The 16,718-nt window shown below is 46.0% G+C and overlaps 1 protein-coding gene across 1 annotated transcript in view; it reads left to right on the top strand.

Annotated features, from left to right (window-relative positions):
• Positions 1-562: 562 nt before the first annotated feature.
• NRBP1 (nuclear receptor binding protein 1) overlaps positions 563-16,718 on the top strand; it is a 36,559-nt gene continuing 20,403 nt past the window's right edge. Inside the window, exons 1-6 of the mRNA XM_084283433.1 lie at positions 563-655; positions 855-1,077; positions 14,905-15,027; positions 15,623-15,724; positions 15,817-15,906; positions 16,420-16,460. Coding sequence (XP_084139559.1) covers positions 871-1,077; positions 14,905-15,027; positions 15,623-15,724; positions 15,817-15,906; positions 16,420-16,460 — 563 coding nt within the window. The 5' untranslated portion in view covers positions 563-655; positions 855-870. The remainder of the gene's footprint in view (positions 656-854; positions 1,078-14,904; positions 15,028-15,622; positions 15,725-15,816; positions 15,907-16,419; positions 16,461-16,718) is intronic.

Consider the following 16,718-nt stretch of genomic DNA (forward strand, 5'->3'; position numbering starts at 1 on the left):
ACCCGCCCCCCGGCGCGCGGCCGCTGCTCGACACCGGCGTGCGGAGCCGTCCCCGGGACCTCCCGCCGGGACCTGGGCCCAGCCGCGGGCCGCGCCGCGGGGAGTGGTCACAGGGGAAGCGCTCCCCTGCCCGCCGCGCCTCGTGCGCGCTCTTCACGGTGAGGGAACGAGGGGCAGGGCGCTGGAAACCGACGGCACCGAGGCGGGACGGCACCGGCACCGCCCGAGACGCGGGCAGGCTCCGAGCGAGCCCACGGGGACCGTGACAGGAGCAGCCCCCATACACTGAGCTCGGCCGCCCCTCCCGTCCCTTATATAGCCCGGAGCCCCGCCCACCGGCCAATCCGCGCGGGCTGGCAGCCAGCTCCCGGGCTCTCATTGGCCGCGGGGCGGGCCGAACCGCCCCCTCCCCGCGCACCGCAGCTCGCTCCCGGCCTCTCCTGCGGTGCGCGCGCGGGCGCCCCCTATCGCGCTGTGGTACTCCGAGCCCCGCCCACCGACCAATCCGCGGAGGCGGGGGGCGCACGTCCGGGTTCTCATTGGCCGGCGGGAAAGCGGCCCCGCCCCCGACGGCGCGTTACGCAGCGCGGCGGTTGGCGGCGGCCCGTCGGCGGCGGAGTGACGCCTGGGGACCGGGAGGCGCCGGGCGAGCCCGGTAAGTGAGCGCCCCGCGCCCGCCCGCCCGCGCCGCGCCCCCCTCGGGCCGCAGCCGTCTCGGGCCCGGCGCTTCCGGCAGGCTCGGGGCGCGGCCCCGGCTGACAGGGCCGGCGGGCGCGGCTCGGTCCGACTCACCCGGCCCAGCCCGGCCCGGCCTAGCGCGACCCGGCCCGGCTGACGGCGCGTCCTGCCCGCAGGGTGTGCGGCTGCGGCATGTCGGAGGGCGAGTCCAAGCAGGTGCCGAGCGGCGGCTCCGACTCAAAGCCGGAGCCCGCGTCGTCCGGCCCGGGAATGACCTCGGTGTCTGCGCCGGTGGCTTCCGCGGCGCCCCCGGAGGAGGAGGAGGAGGAGGAAAGCGAGGACGAGTCCGAGATCCTCGAGGAGTCCCCGTGCGGCCGCTGGCAGAAGCGACGCGAGGAGGTCAGTGCCGGAGGCCGGTTCTCGGGGCTGGGCCTCGGGGTGTGCGGGGGGAGGCCTGGGAGCTGCGGACACGGCATCAGCGCGGGGCCCGGGCCCGCCCTGCCGGCTGCTCCCGGGCTAGCCCGAGCCCGGGCGACGACGGTCTGTCACGGCCCTCGTTGAGCGCTGCCTGCTTTTCTCCCTGTGTGTTTGTAGCGTTGAAAGCTCTTCTGAACAGGTGGTGTCGGGGCCAGCTGTTGCTGCTGCGTCGAGAGAGGGTTATTTCTAGCGTTTATACATGTGTCTTGTTTCCCAGATCTTTTGTTCTGGGGATAATGAGGACCAATGCCTGGACAGTACTTGGCGTTCAGTAGGGAGTATGAAGTGAGTGGTACGTGCTTCTAGCTGTAAGATCTCGTCTGCTTTTGAGTTACACGTTAGCTTTGGTTTGCTTTAGAGTCTTCAGTTAAGATAAAGCACAACCAGTTCATGCAGACTTGTATCTTGGCTTGTCCAATTTGCGTTTACTTCTTGGTGCATGTGTTGGAATTGTCCTGTACAATGACATGAGTAGATTGGATCTTCCTGGTCTTTTTTTTCCCATTCCTTGCTCTGTTCTGTTTGTCTTATTGAAGGCTGTCTTCAGAAGTTGGTTTCTGCTTTGTGTTGCTTCAGTGAAGCAAGCTCTGTAGCTGAGAAAGTCTTAATTCAAGTGCTGACGTAGTCTTAAACAAGTCAGGATGAGTATAGAAGTGTCGACGTTAACAGATAAAAATGCAGGGCAGTACGAACTTTGGCGGTGGTGAAAGAGTCATTTGTTTTGATGTAAATTTGGAGGTCAAAATAAGGTCAAGTATTCCATCAATTTCTGTACTTTTTTTTTTTTTTTTTTTCTCAAAAGCTGTTCTGGTCTTGTTAACATAAGCTAATTGCTAGCAAGGTGTAATAACAATGTGCTGTTTTTTGGTGAAGCTGTGAAACTTGGATGGGGGGAGGGATGTTTGTGTAAGGCTTTAATTCTGTTCTCTGGAATATATTCCTTACAATAACCTGAAACTACGGCTAGATTTTTTTTTTTTTTTTTAACAATCTGTGCTGAATCAATGCACAGGGAAGGCTTGGGGAATGAATTGCAGAATCCTATTATAGTTTAGGTTGGAAGGGACCTTAAAGATCATCCAGTTCCAATCCTACCTGACATGGCCAGGGACAACTTTCATTATAGCAGGTTGTCCAAAGCCCTGTCCACACTGGACTTGAACGCTTCCAGGAATTGGGCATCCACAGCTTCTCTGGGCAGCCTATTCCAGTGTCTCACCACCTCCGTAGTAAAAAAACCTCTTTCTGTTTTCTGCTCTAAATCTTCCCTGTTTTAGTTTAAAACCATTACCCCTTTTCTTATCGCTATACTCCATGACAAAGAGTTCCTGCCCATTTTTCCTGTAGGTCCCCTTTAGGTATTGGAAAGTCATTATAAGGTCTCTCTCGAGCCTTCTCTTCTGTAGCCTGAACAACCCCTACACCCTCAGCTTCTCTTCACAGGAGAGGTACCCTAGCTCTTATAAAGCTAATGTTCAGTTTATGTGGTCTTTTCAGTATATTTTAAAACAGATTGATGTAGAAAGATTAGTTTCCTTCTAGTATTTTCCATACTGTCCTACATAAAAAGAAAGTTTTGGTAGGTTTAGTATTTTCTTTGGATTTCAGTTTTCCCATCTACAGACAAATAAAAGCTCACACTCAAGAAGTTCCTTAAAATTTTGCCATGAGTAAATTACTGACTTCTGTCTTGGGAATGAAGGTGACTGGTTGGTTTGAATGCAGACCATTCTTGTGTTAGATGTATGAGCTTTGCTCCACCTCACGGATAAAGAAAGGGCAACAGATTAACTGTTGAAGGCCACAAAATGAATTGATGACAGATCTGGGGTAAACTCAGGGTCTCTTCTCAGCTTTTTATCTGTCAGGGTGTACTGTCTTCCTGCAGGAAATGCTAAACATTTATGAGTGTGTTTGTTGCACTCTGTGGTTGCCTTCAGGTGGGCCTTATGTCTCAAATGTGTGCATGAAAAACATATTCTGCTAGTGATCATGCAATTAAGTTATGTTTTGTCTCTTAATTTTACATGTAAATTTGTGGCTTGATTAGATCTGAGCTTGTAGAGTGTGATTTGTTTACTTTAAATGCATGACATCCCCCCTGCTGTCTTCAGCTTTTGGACTGAGCCGTGCCCTGGAGTAAACTTCGACTGCAGATGTTCCAGCATGAAACTTATTCTGGAATAATACCTTTGCTTTCTGAGCATCCTGGTATACCAGAGTAAAACATCTCGTGTACCAAAGTAGCGTCCTTGTAAAGCTCTGATAACGTGATCGCTCAGTCAGCACTGGTTATTCCGGTCAGTGTACCCATGCAGACAAGCTCTTACCGTCTCTTTGGCAGTGAGGAGGAGTTACTCCATGAAAAAGGAATGTTGTCACCTCCCCTCCCACCAGTGATGCAATCCTGATTCAGTATATCGCCAGTATCTTCTTTAGATGCTGAATTAAGCAGCCACTTTTGAAGCAACGTAATGTGGTAATAGGGAGAGAAAACAGCACATGTGACTGCAGAGACAGATTTTGTGCACAACGTGTGGTCTGGTATTTTCCAGATTTTAAGTTCTTTCCTCCTCAGTTTGAGTTGCATATTTGGAAATGTTAACCTTGTTTGTTTATTTTGTTTTAATAAACACATGCTCTGTGATCATCTTCCTGGAGCACAGATGACACGGAGTATAGGGGCTGTATGGGCGGGAGCACTGCGAGTCTGAGGGAGCCGACTGTCACTGGAGTCTGGTGTGAACGTAAGGGTGTGAGTGCTCAGGCTATTCATTTCACGTTAGCAGATTCCGGTAGAATCAATTTTTTCCTGATCGCTTTTGCACCTTGTGTGTGCTCCCGGAGAGGCTTCCAAACGCCATCTAGTCGCAGGCCAACAGAACAGGTCTTCGTGGCCGAGTATTTCTGTTCTCGTTTCACTTCTGTTACGCTCCTAAACTGCCTTAGGAAGGTTTCTCCGCTCGGAGGGAGCTCTCCTCATGCAGCCCCGTCCCTCCACCAGCCGGGGCTTTCGGGACCAGCTCCCGCGGCGCGGGCGGCCCCGGCGGCCTGAGGGGAGCGCAGCGGGCGGGCCGGGCCCTGCCGGAGCCGCGCGGCCCTGCCCGGACTGACACCTCCCGCAGCCAATGGCGCGCGGAGAGAGGGCATTACATCACCGCCGCGTGCTCCCATTGGCTGCTCCCGGCCCCGGCTGCAGCGCCGCTGCCTGGCGGCTTCCCGGGGGTTTGCCTCGGGGCTGCGCCGCCCTGCGGCGAGCAGGGGTCGGGGTCAGGGGTCAGGGTCAGGGGTCAGGGTCAGGGTTAGGGCCAGGGTTAGGGTTGGGTGAGTGCAGTCCCGGCAGGAGCATCCCTCTGACAGAGCAGTGGAACATAAGTTACCAGAGCACTCCCTCTTCTGCACTGGACGTCTTCCCAGGCCTCTCGTTATTCATTGTGTCTTTGTGTCACTACAATGATCTAATCCCATGGGAGGCAGCAGCCTTACCCCGTGCCCAGGTTTCCGAGTACTCTGTGTCTTAGCTGGCACACCAAGCTTACTGCGTGTCCTGAGCAAATCAGCAAGTCGGTGGTGTAGGAAAGTGTTTGTTGTTGGTGCAGTCAGGTTAGCAGGATCGTGTGGTTGTTCACTCATATTTTAGGTACAGTAACCTAGTCTGAACTGTGTCAACTAGTATAACTTCAAATCTGCTTAAATGTCAATTGTAGAAAGTGGTTCTGTTAATTGATTGTAATTTTTCCTAGAGACAGGGAACTTCTGTAGCATGAAATGTGTAATAGATGTGAAAGTTTGGAGTAGTCTTTTAAAATTAAACATCACTGTGTATTATCTAAGATGCTATTTTAACTAGATAGAGAATGCTTATCTTCCCCTAAGTTCTCTTTCTTCAGGAAAATGTAATGAATAGTGATGTGGTTAAGCTTCGTCATTCCTTAAAATAGAAAGACTAGTTCAATTGGAAGGGATCTTCAAAGGTCATCCAGTCCAACTTCCTGACCACTTCAAGGCTAACCAAAAGTTAAACCATATTAATAAGGACATTATCCAAATGCCTCTTGAACGCTAACAGGTGTGGGGCATCGACCTCCTCACTTGTAAGCCTGTTCCAGTGTTTGACCATCCTCGTGGTAAAGAATTCTTTCCTAATGTCCACTCTGAACTTCACATGGCCCAGCTTTGTGCCATTCCCTCTTGTCCTGTCATCACTTCTCAGGGAGCAGAGACTGGCACGTCCCTCTGTGCTTCCCCTCCTCAGGCAGTTGCAGAGAGCAGTGAGGTTGCCTCTCAGCATTCTCTCCTTCAGACCAGACAACCCAAGTGTCCTCAGCCTCTCCTTTTAGAACATGCCTTCCAGCCTGGCTGGTAAAACCAGCTTTGTTGCCCTCAGTACTTTAACATACTTTTTATATTGTGGAGCCCAGAATTGCATACAATACTTGAGGTGAGGCTGTGCCGATACTAAATACAGTGGGAGAATCACCTCTTTGGACTGGCTAGCTATGGTTTGTTTAATGCACCCCAGAATGTGTTTGTCCTCTTGGCTGCCAGGGTGCACTGCTAGCTCATGTTTAGCCTGCTGTCACCAGCATCCCCAAATCCCTTTCTGCTGAGCTGCTCTCCAGCTACTTGTCCCCCAGTCTGTACCTATGTCCAGCATTACTCCGTCCCAGCTGCAGCACCTGGCATTTACCATTGTTGAACTTCATGTGGTTGCTGATTGCCCAATGCTCTAGTTTGTCTAGATCCCTTTGCAAGGCCTCTTGTCCCTCCAGGGAGTCAGCTGCACCTCCCAGTGTAGTGTCATCAGCAAACGTGCTGAGGATGTGCTCCACTCCTGCATCCAGACCATTGATAAAAACGTTGAACAGAACCAACCCTGGAACTGAGCCTGGGGGAGTGCTGCTGGTGAGCATCTGCTGCCAGTCAGACATAGCCCTGCTCACTACAGCCCTTTGAGCTCTACTGTTGAGTCGGTTCGTCACCCATACCTGAAGGGTGAAATTGCTGTTAGAGATGGTTGGTGGGGAGGGAGTGTGTGGTGATACGGCTCCTCCCATAGGGTACTTATTCTTCTGTTGGAAATACAGGAAGATACAAGAGAAGAGCTATGACCAATCTCAGCATTTTTAGGTATTTCTACTGTCCTTAAGTGCTGCAGGGACAAATGACAATCTGCTTTCTCATGCTGCTGCTGTGTGTATACATTGCACATGTTGGTCTTCAGGTGTGTTGCAAATTTAATTGCTCTCCTATCTGAGTTGAATCCCTTTCTGCAATTGTAACCATGCTTGTGGTTGCTCTCCAAACACATCCAAAGGTGAAGCTTTAGCCTTTGCAAGTAATTGAAGATGAACTTTTAACAGGCGATTACTGTCTCCTGGAAGAGAGACAAAGTACCCACAACTTGGAGTTAGTGGAATCACAGGAGGGGGAGACCGAGACCGAGAGATTCTTCAGGCCCTGGCTCTCCAAGCTTGTGCTTGCCTTGGTTCCTTTTGCCTTTTCAGCCTGACAAAGCCATCTTTTTCTGCTGTCCCTGTGTGACACTACATTTTTCTCTTTCAGTCAGCATGCATAAATAATTTATTTCTCTTAGGTTGTCCAAGTATTTTCAGAATTATCTGCTGCATTTAGACTATGCCTCTTGGGAATAGTATTATAGAGATGGATTGTAGCAATGTACTTGAAGTACATTTTTAGACTTCTGATACTGGTAGGTATTAAACTTGAGACGTTGGTAGGAGCTTAGACTTGGTGCTTACCATCCCTGAGAATTACCCAGATCAAACAGAAAAGTTCCCCAGGTATACCTGCAGGAAGACTTGTGCTCTGCTGCAGCAGAATCTTACTTTTCAGAATTTTCAGCTTGGTGTTGGTGTGGAACTTGGCAAGCCCATCTTATGGGGAGGGACTTGACCATCCAAGTCTGTGAATGATTCTACAGTTTGTCACTTAATAGATATATACTGACAGATTGATTGATAGATTTAAATAGATTTAAGATTTAGATTTTGACAGATCTATTGATAGGCTTCTTTCTATCTGTTTTCTGGGTAGGAAATCACTATGTGATTGACTGTGTCTTGGTACAAGCCAAGACATTTTAATACTTTGTTGACATCAAAGGTCAGTTTTTTTGTGTTTTTTTTTTTTTTCCTAAAAAAGACACTTTTGTCAGACTTGTCTGCTAAGGCTAAGAACTTGTGGCTGTTATTGTGAAACTGAGAGGGATTAATCAAGTTGCATTAATTTCCCCTTCAGCATTTAAATGGTTGCATTTAAAAGCCATGTGATATTTTACAAGGGTGCTTGTTGCTGTACAGCTTCAAGGTGATGAGAAATGCATATAGTAATGAGGCAATTCCTTGTAACAGTAAGTAACCTATTTAATGCTGTTGAATGGATCTGTATCATATTTTGAATGTGGGAGCAAGCAGGTTCCCTTTTAAGGTATGTATACGAGTGTGTCTGTAATAGTTATGAGAGAAGGTGTCTAGCGTATCCACATCTGCTCAGTCTTCCACTTCTGCAGGCCCCTTGTGAGGTATATTTAATTGTGGTACAGCTTTTGCTGAATGTTGCTTCATTTCTTCATACAGAAGACTTTGAGTGATGCCTGGTATTGAAAGGAAGAAAGAGAAAACAGAAGAAAGGGGGCTGGTCTCTGCTTGGATATTGCATGTGCCCTTTTCCTCAAAGATTGTACTTCTTTCCTGCAGATTCTAAAATCCAGTGATAATTTCTGGGGTGTCTGAAAGGTGATGTTTGAGCTCTGCTAACCATCAGTGACCTCAATTGAGAAAGAAATGGCCTTGTGCTTGTCTAATTGTTGTCCTGTGCTTGATGTATTACTGACTTTTCTGCAAACTCGGCTGCTGGACCACGTTTTGTATTATGCCACCATTTCAGTGACTTCCGAGATCCATAGATTCTTTTTTGCCTCATCCCTGAGGAAAATCTCCTGTATATAAGTGTCTGTGCATGCACTGGTTGCTATGTTGATTGGTTCTTGTTTTCCTGTCTCTGGTATTTCCTACTGTCAGGTAAGCTAGATGAACTGTGCAGTCCTTCATAACTTCTTTTACTGTGGTGTGCAGGCTAAGGTAGGATGAAGAAGTTCAATGTGGACCTGGATATCAGGTCATGTGCAAAACTTGTGTGCCAGTATTTGAGGCAGCGTACGTTGTTCCCGTGGGTATATGTGAGTTTAGTGCTTCGTTCTTGCTGTTCATTATATCCTGTTGCTGAAAGCTCAGAGTTAATACAGGTAGCACCAGTGTCTTCACTACACTGCTGTTACTGTGCTTCTCCTAATTACAGTCCTCGTTGGCGTTTGGACAGAGAGTTCCCAGTTTGGTGGCTGAGTGTTACAGCTGGATTGTAATGCTTCTGCAAGCATGCTCTCCTGGTCCGTGCTAGCTCTATGGAACAATGAAGTGGTGATCTGTGAGGAGTTGAACCCAGCAAGACACGAAATGAGATGCTGAGTCTAGTACATCTTTATTTTATCTCCTTTGTCTTTTCAGTCCTAGTGGGAGTCTACTTTTCTATATTTAATATGGAGCCAGTTGGTGACTTTTCCATTTGGATTTACATTTCTTTAAGGAGCCAGAATGTGGGATTCTTGGAGAGGAAATGCCGACAGACTGGGTGTTTGTATTCTGTGATGCTTGAGTCTGATTTCTCAGCTGCTGTTGTGACAGAAAAGAAGCTCACTGAGGTAGTAAAATATAAGCATCAGTCTTTCTTTTTCTATCATACCTCTGAGTTTCTTTATGTGGGAAAACGAAGTGCCATTCTCTGGAAAGGTAGCATTTTAGATGCTCTGAGCTTTGGGCTCTGCTACTGGAGAGTGGAAGGGTAGCAGAGACTTAAAGCAAACTAAACTAGTACGAGGAGGGCTGCCAACTTCTTGACAGGCTTTGGCAATGTTTCTGTATTTTTAGCTGATGGAGAAGACTAATGCCAGGATATAGTTCTTAGGATTTTACTTCACTGTTGGGAACATACTCAGGAGTATGTGCACCCTTTTAACTTTTTTGTTGGCTCATTTGGGACTTCATGGGAGGAACAAACACTTGATATGTGCTTGAATGAGATGAGGGGCACTGCAGAGTGTGGAGGGAATTGAGCCTTTGTCTTGGGCCTGTTGTCTACAGACCCATTGTGTTCTTGCTTACTAACTGCAACAGACGGCTGGTAGCTTTCTTAGTGCCTCATCAGCCAGCATCACTTCTCAGTCTTTATGCTGCCTCAGTGGAGAGCAGGCACAGCTACAGCAGCTGTCTGCTTTTCTAACTTTCCTGGGTGGTTAGAAGTGCAATTTACAGTCCAGCTGTCTGTGACTAAGGTATAGGGTTTGCTTTGCGTTCTTAGAGAGCAGTTCTTTAGAGGAAAAAAAAATGTGTTCCATGTAGTTTACTGGCAGCACCAAAGCTTTCCTGTTGACAATTCTTTGTGCTGGCACATAGAGAAAAAGGAGCACGCTTGCACAGAAAGTAGTATTAAAAGATTAATAAAAAGAACACAAGTGGTGGTGATCAGGCACAGGACTTGGCTAGTGATTAATCTTGAACCCTCTCTCTCCACATTTTTGGCCCTACCCTCAACATCTCAGGTTCAAGCTGGATATCAGAAAAAGGTTTTTCACCAAGAGGGTGATCAGGCACTGGAACAGGCTCCCCAGCGATGTGGTCACAGCACAGAGCCTGCCAGAGTTAAAGAAACCTTTGGACAACACTCTGACACATGACCTTATCTATCTATCTATCTATCTATCTATCTATCTATCTATCTATTTATTTTATTTATTTATTTATTTTTGTGGGGTCCCAGGAGTTGGACTTGATGATCCCTGTGGGTCCTCTCCAACTCGGATATTCTATGGTATCCTGAGTACTGTACCAAATTCCTCCTGTTAGATCCCAAATTGCCCATCCCTGACATTCCAAGTACTGCGTTCCTCTACACAGCATCTCCACTTGGTTTACATAATATTGCTGAAGCTGCTTCTCCTGTTGAATTGCTTAGATGGATTTTCCTTAGTGGGATGACGACTTAATCACTCACCTTTGTGGCTTTGGGAGTCCTTGGGTTCAGTGTTCAATCCATCATTGATTAGGCTACCTGATTTCCCCACTTTGTTGTGGGTCTTCAGATTATTGATGTGGTTCTTACTTCTCCTTTGAATAGCCCTTACCCAGATACTTTTCCCAAGCAGTTTGCTGAAACTTGGAGTTTATACCTCCCAAATTTTGAATTTGTAGTTGCCAAGTTGTGTTCTCCAGGGTGTTGCTATAGGCCCTTCTGTTATGCTTTTAAAATGATAATTGTAGCTTGTAATTACATCTCTGTTGCACAATCTTAGGGTGAAATCACACAGTTTGTCTGACAACGCTGTTCTCTGTGGTTGTAGTTCTGAATTCTGCTCAGGGCTTAGAGCGACCAGATATGTGTTGGTACCTGTATCATTAGCATGAATGCCTTCTTTCCTTCCTTCCCTCCTTCCTTGGTTAGAGTACAGTCGTGTGGGCTGACTGGATGTTGTACAGCCGCGTAAACAGCAGTGAACTGTGAGGCAGCAGTCCCTTCTTTTTAGACTGGATGTTCTGCTGCAGAAGAGTGGACTATGCAAGTAAGAATTAAAATAGTTTCAGTTGGAAGGGGCTTACAAAGATCATCAAGTTCAACTGTCAGATTACTTCAGGGCTGACCCAAAGTTAAAACATACCATTAAGAGGAATATCCAAATGCCCCTTAAACATGGACAGGCATGGGGCACAACCACCTTTCTGGGAAGCTTGTTCCGGTGTCTAACTGCTCCCTTGGTAAAGAAGTGTTTGTAATGCCTGCTCTGAACCTCCCCTGATGCAGCCTTGAGCCATTCCCATGTGTCCCGTCATTAGATACCAGGGAGAAAAGATGAGCACCTCCTGCTCCTCAGGAAGTTGTAGAGAGCAATGAGAGACCAACCTCCCTTTCTCTAAGCCTAACAAACCGAGTGTTCTCAGGCTCTCCTTATAGGACACGCGTTTCAGCCCTTTTACCAGCTTTGTAGCCCTCCTCTGGACACATTAAAGTATCTTAATATCCTTTTTACATTGTGTGCCCAGAGCTGCACACAGTATTCAAGGTGAGACCTCACTAATGCTGAATACACTGGGAGAATCACCTCTTTGGACCATCTGGCTGCTGTGTGCTTAGTGCACCCCAGAATACGGTTTCCCCTTTTGGCTGCCAGGGTGCACTCCTGGCTCATATTGAGCCTGCTATCAACCAGCACTGCTTTCCAGCTGCTCATCTCCCAGTCTGTACTTACCTCCAGTGTTATTCCATCCCAAGTGCAGAATTCAGTGTTTGTTCTTGTTAATTTCATGCTGTTGCTCCAATTTACCTAGATCCCCCTGCAAGGCCTCTCTTCCCTTGTGAGTCAACAGCACCTCATGGTGTAGTATTGTCTGTGTGCCACCAGCTGGCTCATGGCCAACCTGTCATCCACCAGGACCCCCAGGTCTTTCCCACAGAGCTCCTCTCCAGCAGGTCATCCCCCAGCCTGTACCGGTACATGTGGTTGTTCCTTCCCAGTTGCAGGACTCTACACTTGCTCTTGTTAAACCTCATTTGGTTTCTTCCTGCCCAGGTCTCCGGCTTGTCCAGGTTTCGCTGAATGGCAGCACAGCCTTCTGGTGTGTCGGCCACTCCTTCCAGCTTTGTGTCATCAGCATACTTGCTGAGGGCAGACACTATTCCCTCATCAAGGTTGTCGATGAAGATGTTCAACAAGATTAGACACAGCACTGACCCCTGGGGAAAACAGCTAGTCACAGGCCTCCAGCCGGATTCTGCGCCAAGCACCACCCTCTGAGCTCAGACAGTCAGCCAATTCTCAACCCAGCTTACTGCCCACTCATCCACCCCACACTTTCTCAGCTTTGCCAGCAGGATATCATGGGAGACAGCATCAAAAGCCTTGCTAAAGTCAAGGTAGATGATATCCACCGCTCTCGCCCCATCTCCCCAGCTGGTGATGCCATCATAGAAGGCAATGAGTTTGGTCGAGCACGACTTCCCCTTGGTGAATCCATGCTGACTACTCCCCATAACCTTCTTCTCTTCCAAATGCTTGGAGATGGCCTCCAGAACAAGCTGTTGCAACACCTTTCCAGGGACGGAGGTGAGACTGACTGGCCTGTAGTTGCCCAGATCCTTCTTGAAGACCGGAGTGACACTGGCTATCCTCCAGTCCTCAGGCACCTCTCCTGTTCTCCAGGACCTTTCAAAGATAATAGATCAGAAGATCACTGAAAATTAAACAAGTTAAAATAGTCCCAAGTTACTCAAAAGTCATCCAGGAAGTTTTGGTAAAGCAAGGACTAACTGTAACATTGCTTCTAATTGTGACATGTTAAGCTTGTAGCTTTCCATCAATCACTGATAGCTGCTTGGAGGCAATAGCTGTCCGTAACTGTCAGGAAAGTACAGGACAAATGCCAGAACATGCTTTGTGAGGACTTAAGATTCTATTTTGCTGAGCATGGAGAGGGATGTGTAGCAGTGATTTGGCAACCAGAGTGAAGGATGAATTTGCTTTAGCCTTTCCAGTTGTCTGTCTGCATTTTTTCCCCTCTTACTCTTCTGTCCTCCTTACTCTACCGTTGAATCTCCTCTTGAATTGAGAATTACGCTCAGTGTTGTGCTATGGATTTGGTGTCTTGAGTCATGTTTGATACTCTAGAATATGCCTATGAGTCATGGAAATTATTCATATTTGGTAAGCTTGCCCAGAAATAGAAGAAGTTATGATAAATAATAAATCTGTATCTGCTGGCTGTACTATCAAGGCAGATTTCAAGTACTTGTCAATACTTGAGGGCTTCAGTAACCCAGTAAAGTGAGAAGCTCTTTGAATAGACAGCAAGTATGATGAAAGAAGAGAATATAGAGGAATGCATGGGCATTGAGTGTGGGTAGTCATGGCTGTATCTTGTCCCTACAATACTAACACTTAAATGCTTTCTGTTGGCTGGGGTCTTATTTAAACTTTTCTGAAGTTAAAGCCTTTCATCACTCAACTTTATTAATTGTACTGGGAGTTCTTGTACTATGTCATGCCTGAGAGATTTCTCATACTGAAAATTGAAGGAATGAATGTTGTCGTTAAATAGTCTTTCAGCCTTTAACAATGGAACATAACAGGCCTGACCTACTATTCTGATGTCAGTATCAGTGTGTATATAGGGAAAATCACTTTCTTATGATAAATATCATGAGTATCTCCTTGAATAAAATGTTAGAACTTTCACCCCTCAGTTATACAGGAGGCAAAGGGTAGGAGGGGAATAGGGTCATAAGCTGCTTGTCTCCTGTGATTGTTTTTAACAGTTACTTTCTGTAGCTCAGGTTGTCTTTATGTAATTATGGTCTGTGTTCTTTATTCCTATCTGTGTCATGCAAGTGCATCTGGTCTTTATCACAATAATTTACAGCTCAGTTTACTGAGCAATCTGTGTCACTCCAACTACACCGTTATTGTAGTCATTTATCACAACAGTAAGTCATCTGCAGCTTGAGAAAATTAAATATCAGGAGGCCTGTTATGATTCTTTTGGAAGATCTCCAAAAAATCTCCAAAAAAAAACAACCTAAATTGATTGTCGGTCTGTCTAAATTATCAAGCTACTGATGAAGTATCCAGTGAGCAGATGTGTGTAATGCAAACTTTTAAAGTTGGTGTTGTACACTAGTGAAATTAATACCTTAATGGACTCTTTTTTTTTTTTTTTTTCATGCACAATTCTTAAGTGTACATGTTTTGTTGGTGTGTTAGTCCTTCTGATCACACTTGTCTTCGGAGCTCAAGTTTCGGTTATTATTAGCATGACCAACAAGTTCTTTGGTACCCCCGTCCTCCATCAAAATTTCTTCATTTAAAAAAAAAAAAAAAAGCCTTAGATTTTTGTGTATCAGTGTGATCAGCTGGGTGCACTGAGTCTGTACCCAGTCTACTGAAGTTGAAAGTACTGTTCATTGGAAATTTGTTTCCTTTTTATATTAGTGTTGTGTTATCAGTAGTCATTTCCTATAGTATAGTGCTTTATTCATGTAAGTTTTGTGGGTGGCAGAACACTTGCATCAATGCATCATTAATGTAATACTGTAGCTGAAACTGAGTACCTTTGGTTGCGTAAAAGCAGCTGCCAAGAGGAAAAGAATTTTTGAGGAAGCCCTTGTGTATGTTGAGAATTTCCCAGCGAATGTGGGATGCTGATGGGGTGAAGGAAGAAAAGGTGAGACAATTTTAATAGGAAAAGCTGTGAGATGGCCAAAGCTTCAAGGAGGTAATATATGTAGAAGGTGAGTCTGGAATGCTAGGCAAATCTCTGTATTGACTTTTACTTCAACGGGAGAATTGGATCAGTTGGAAGTGAAGCTATTCTAGGTATGTGGCCAGCTGATGGTGAACTGAAGATTTTTTGTGTGTGTGGTAAAATAAAATACAGATATAAAACATAAATTAACGCATTATAGCCAAAAGGAGGCTTTCACTAGACCAGCTGCGTATGAGGCCTAGATCGTGCTTATCTTTGGGTATGTCCCGTTCCTGAAGTGCCTGTGGACAATCCTGTCCTGGAATGCTCATTTAGTTAAAAGCTGATGAACAACGTTCGTAATACTGAAATGAAGGGTGCATAGTAATGATCTAGTCTTGCTAGCTTAGATCTCATACCTGTTTCCATCCTTTCCATACAGGTGAATCAACGCAATGTCCCAGGGATTGATAGTGCCTACCTGGCCATGGATACAGAGGAAGGTGTGGAAGTGGTTTGGAATGAGGTTCAGTTTTCTGAGCGGAAGAACTTTAAGCTTCAGGAGGTATGTTGACATGTTTCCCAACAAAATGTGTGAAACACCACAGAATCGTTAAGGTTGGAAGCAACCTCTGGAGTTCATCTGGTATAATCTCCCCTGTTCAAACAGGGGTGCTTAGAGCAGGATGCCCAGGGCCATGTCCATATGGCTTTTGAAGATTTCCAAGGAGGGAAACTCAACTACCTTTCTTGTCAACCTATTGCAGTGCTCTGTCACCTCTACAGTAAAAACACATTGCACCAGGGTGACAGGCCTTGCATTAGGGTGTAATTATAGATACTGATTCATGTGGGTTATTGGCTGTGTCTGTAACTCTTCTCTACTTCCTTAAACATAGCAAAAATGAAGCCTGATTTCTGAAGAAAACATGACTGAAACTGTTGCTGCACTACATCTAGAGGCTTTTGTGTTGGTTGAGTCTTGGTGATCAAACAATGCAGTATAAGATGAAATCAGATGCTGATTCTTGTTGGCATAGGAGCTTGATGTGTTGTTTTGTGTATTGTGTTGTTTAAGGGGACCCAGACCTGAGAAGCAAGTAAGGTGTGGGCTGATGTGGTCTTTGATGTAACATGACTTTGATTTTCTGATGTTGTAGGAGAAAGTTAAAGCAGTGTTTGACAACTTAATTCAACTGGAACATCTGAACATTGTAAAGTTTCACAAATACTGGGCTGATGTGAAGGAGAATAAGGCCAGGGTAAGTAAAGCAAGCAGTCTGTTGGGTTTTCTTGCTGTATATCCTGTGGGTAATTAGTGAGGCAGAAGGTAATATTTCCTATTGTCCCACAGGTGATCTTCATCACTGAATATATGTCCTCAGGGAGCTTGAAACAGTTCCTGAAGAAGACAAAGAAAAACCACAAAACTATGAATGAAAAGGTAACTCTTTTTTCCTATGTGCCTATTTTCACTTGGTGTCTTCGGCCTCTAGGAAGGTCTCTCAGCAGAGGATCCTAATGAGAAGAAAAGCTGGTGATAATGTCTGAAATTTTTTCTTGTTACTGTAAGCCAGTTTAGTTGCAGGTTTTCTAAGATACCTGATCTGTATTGCTTTCTTTGTTTCCTGTAGTTCTGCAGCTTCATATGTATATTGTGATAGCTTCTCCTGTTCTGCGTATGCATGCAGGAAAGAGGGAAGGGTTCTATGCATGAGAGGAGTTAGAAGGGAGGAGGCATGATTTGTAACTCCTGTCAAAAATGTAAAAGCTAAACAGAGCACAAGAATACTGATTCATAAAGTTTTTACTTCTTGCACACCTTTACTGGATATAAGCTAAGATACCACTGATTGGAGGGTATATTCCTTCATTTGAATGAGCTTTGAATCACATAAGTATGGATTAGTTCCCCTTCCTTGAATGATTTTTATCCTTTTTGTGCCTGTGTTTATAGGCCTGGAAGCGATGGTGTACCCAGATCCTCTCTGCTCTCAGGTACGTAAGTTACTGATCTTGAGATCTAGCCATTTGTTTAAGCATAGCATTTCTTGTGCTAGAATAGTAAAAGTAGTCTATATACATGCTGCTAAATGTTAGCAAACTTCATGGAATAGAGCTTGGAGAGCACTTTCAATCATCCAGCCTGAATCTTATCCCAGTTGTAGTCTGTAGAGTGTCAGCTGCACTTTATACAACAATTCCAGACTCTTCAGTTAGATAATACTGAAGCTTCTACAATGAAGAAACTGGTGC

This window comes from Netta rufina, assembly GCF_964035555.1.
Source record: "Netta rufina genome assembly, chromosome: 3".
NCBI classification, from domain to species: Eukaryota; Metazoa; Chordata; class Aves; order Anseriformes; family Anatidae; genus Netta; species Netta rufina.